This window comes from Phyllobates terribilis, unplaced genomic scaffold (genome assembly GCF_046119375.1).
Source record: "Phyllobates terribilis strain yellow unplaced genomic scaffold, ASM4611937v1 Scaffold_2__4_contigs__length_985480577, whole genome shotgun sequence".
NCBI lineage: Eukaryota > Metazoa > Chordata > Amphibia > Anura > Dendrobatidae > Phyllobates > Phyllobates terribilis.
In genome coordinates this window covers 872,533,998-872,537,862 of record NW_027362762.1, presented here as the reverse complement: position 1 = coordinate 872,537,862, position 3,865 = coordinate 872,533,998, and the positions used below count along the sequence as shown (strand labels likewise).

The 3,865-nt window shown below is 46.9% G+C and overlaps 1 protein-coding gene across 1 annotated transcript; it reads right to left on the bottom strand.

Annotated features, from left to right (window-relative positions):
- Positions 1 to 3,095: 3,095 nt before the first annotated feature.
- LOC141248075 (histone H2A, embryonic-like) lies at positions 3,096 to 3,512 on the bottom strand. The gene has a single exon (XM_073669321.1). The coding sequence runs from the start codon at positions 3,510 to 3,512 to the stop codon at positions 3,096 to 3,098; it is 417 nt and encodes a 138-aa protein (XP_073525422.1).
- Between the last annotated feature and the right edge of the window lie 353 nt (positions 3,513 to 3,865).

Genomic DNA, 3,865 nt, shown 5'->3' with positions numbered 1-3,865 from the left:
TTGCCTGCTGCCATGCTGTGTAGGTGCCGCAAACCCCCGCCCGCACGCGAGGAGACCAGATGTCGGTGCCCTCCGCGGCGCTTCCAGGACACACGGGACCGGCTGCAGCAGAGACTGTGCCCTGCCACAACCGACTGGCCCCGGCAAGACAATCCTGCTGCTGTCGCCGCCGACGAGAAGGAAGGTCCACATCAAGGACAGAAAACCATTGAGGTGGAGAGAGGCACCGCCCTTTTTATCTTGAAGGTTTCCTGTCCTTGAAGGGCGGATCCCCTCTCTCGTTGTGCCGTCATGGGTGACAGAAAAAACTTAATTTGTACTGGGAAGACAAGGTGTATGCAGTTGTAAAGAGGAAAGACTATGGCAGTCCAGTGTATGAAATCCGATTGGAAAGCGGGGACAAGAAAACCAAAATAGTCCATCGGAATTTATTACTACCCTGTGATTATCTCCCACCACAACAAGACTTCCCAGTAGCAGACCGACATTAACTAAGATCACCACAGACTGAAGATCCGGTGGTGGATTGTGACCTTGAAAGCTCCGATGAAGAGCACACCGTTGTATTTCTCGGACTGGCAAGGAGAGGGATGTACCATCTTCAGGAGAGTGAACTAATTCCCGAGGCTCCAGAGTTTGTACCAAGGAGTACAGATGAAGTCTAATTCAGATCTGATGATCAAACACCCATCACTGGAGAGACTGATCGACGCTCAGGAGAAGCGGAATTACCAGACCATGGTAGCCAGGTGATTCCAGAGAAGTACAGGAACTTACAGAGGTAGTTCCAGGAGCATCTGAGGAAGCACAGGAAATGAGTGCAGAGGAAGAAACTCCCATGATCAAAGAACCCGTTGTAGCTGAGCAACAACCCACCAGAAGGATGTCGACTTGAGAAGTGAGGAGGCCCGTGATGCTGACATGAGACACTTGGTGAACCAAGTCAAGGGCCAAGGACTGTTCACTAGAAACCGGTCTCTCTGCCTAAGGACCAGGTAAGCCCACTGGAGTGGTATTCACCACCGAGAGGCAGTATGGAAGATGTTGCCTGGCAGAAAGACTTGTTTTCATGCTTTGATTTTCTTTAAAAGACGTTGTAGAAACAAAGAACTGTTAAAGCAGAGAGCTGATTGAAGATATACGAAAAGCTCCAGCTGAATAGACGCTGATTGTGTTAATTGTTTATTTCTTACAGGAGTACTACAAGAAAAAAAAAAGGTTGTAGAATAGGTTGTTATAAATGTTAAGCAAATTTGTATATGAAGTTACTCAGCTTTCACCACTGTCTCAGAATTGGTCAGATTGACCAATTAAGAGAAATGTTGAGGACGACATTCAAAAAGGGGGGGTGGGGAAGAGTGTGACATGCAGAAGTAGTGCTGTTGCTTCTAAAGCATCCAGCAACTATTACAAATAACAAGCACAGGAGACAGGAAGTGTTGTGCTACTGAAGCAGCCAGCAACTAGAGGGGTTAACACAGTCACAGGGAGTGTTTTAACAGAGCCCCAGGGGGATTGTGGTGAACTGGTTATTGTAGTCTAGCTGAAGAGAAAGGTAGTGTGTTATCTGTATCTGACAGAAGGCAACTGAACAGGATTCAGATCAGGAGAGAAACTCCCTGAACAAACAGTGCAGAGTATTATCAGGCAGGAAGATGAGGACTGGAAGGCATTGTGTCACAGGGATCATCTCCCACATCAAACCCTCCCCCCCTTCCTCCATGCAGGATAAATAATGCTGTGTACTAGTGTGTCCTTGTGAAGGACAAGCCTGTGGTTGTGTATGCATAGAAGTGTGCTGCTAAGACATCAAATCTATGCTACTGAAGAGACTAATATTGTGCCTTGTGAAGAAGCCACTTTGTTACTGGAGCCAGAGGCTCAAGAAACCCAGACTGTACTGTAACGGAGATTGTTGCTGTAATATCCCTGAATTGCACTGGTCGTGCGTCAGATTAAATTCCACTGTTGAAAAAGAGAGTGTATGTGTATTATATAGCCATCGACATACCGGTTTTACTGCCTGCTGTACACACACACACGTTCTATATTGGACTCACCCAGATCCCCACAATGAGGGTTGGGTGAAGAGCTGCAGAGTGTCCTGCATCAGGTGGTAAATGGATCATGAACTCCGCCCCCGCAAAAAGTTCTAATGCTTGTAGAGGCCAGCATCAGACAAAGCCCTGTGCACGCTACGGCGGCTCTTTAAAGTTTTTGAATAAGCCTGTGTGTACACGCTGACAACGGCCACCGCAGCACACTTGTCAGCGCTGGTAAGGGGTGGGGGGGCCTGCTGGTGGCCCAAGTTACAGCTCAGAGCCGCCGGCTCACTGGGCATATGCCCACCTTGGCAGATTGCGTTGTGCACAGTGGCTCCTGAGGACAGAAGCCTACAAGTGAGTGTGATGCACCCCACAGCACATTAGGACACCCATTGTCTGTAAAGTGCCATATCACAACTGGACAGTAGTTTGGTTGTGACTACTGCCCTACAGCACTTTACACATATGAGAGGACAAATATTGATTACTCAGGGATTCAGCAACAGAAGAGATGTGTGAAAGGACTTACTTGTCGAAGACTTTCATGCCATGAAGTTAGTGGGGATTTGGAGGGAGTCTGCAGCAAAAATGCTACACATACTCATTGTGGGAACTTTGGTTATCTGGTCTAAACTGATAAGTCAGCAGTCACTGAATGCAGACTTTTGAAACCCTTCAGCACACACCTTTTTGCTGCAAGAAGTCACCAGTTTGAGTGTATGGAGGGAGGCTATGCCCACACATCACCACTGTTCTCAGCTCATCCTTGCAGTGCAGACACTGGGAGGATTCAAAAGTCAGTGTACAGACTTCAGACTGGACAGCCTCTTTAACCTGACAGTTCTGGCATACACACCCAGATGCAGCAAGCTATTGCACATTTTTTTCCCATAAAATAAGGCAGCAATTAAATGCTTACCTGTGAGTGGATGTAAAAAAGATTTTTAATCAAGATACATTTAAAATACTACAAGGAACATACAAATATAACAAATATAGGAAATATAAACAAGTGCTTTATAGTAAAGTCCAAAATGTATTTAAATAGGATCAGAATTCCTGAGACTCTGCGGCTTTAGGTTCCTGAGAGGACGAGCCTTTTGCAGTCTTCTTGGGCACTAGGACCGCTTGGATATTTGGCAGGACGCCTCCCTCTGCAATGGTGACTCCATCAAACAGTTTGCTCAGTTCCTCATCATTCCTCACAGCCAGTTGGATGTGTCGGGGAAGAATCCTGGATTTCTTGTTGTCCCTCGCTGCATTTCCTGCCAGCTCCAGGACCTCAGCGCATAGGTATTCCATGATGGCCGCAAGATAGACGCTAGCTCCAGATCCAATCCTCTCAGCATAGTTTCCCTTCCTCAGGAACCTGTGGACACGGCCCACTGGGAACTGGAGCCCTGCCTTGGAAGATCTGGAGGTCTTTCCAGCTGCAGGCTTCTGGACCTTCTTGCCACGACCAGACATGATCAGAATAACTAGGGGTGGGAAAAAAAAAAAAAAAAGTTTATTATGTAGCCAACATTGGTGAAGGAAGCAAATACACTGGTACCAGTTACCACATTTCAGGGATGCACTGCAACTCTGATCAATGACCTAGAAAGAGGAGTAAGCAGTCTTTAGGGCAATGAGTGTTCAGGAGCACCCCCTCATTTTATTACTTACGATATATCATGAGGGTACAGCCCCCAATACACATTCACATGTTTAGCAGCACTTAGATCTGGTGTTACTAAGCAGAGCTGCCCAGTAGTATTCTCCAGAAAGCTAGCCAGGGGCCTAGTTCACACCATACAGAACATCCAGAAGCATGCTAAAAA

Coding starts and splice junctions, on each gene's coding strand:
- LOC141248075 (XM_073669321.1), bottom strand. CDS start 3,512: ATGTCTGGTCGTGGCAAGAAGGTCCAGAAGCCTGCAGCTGGAAAGACC.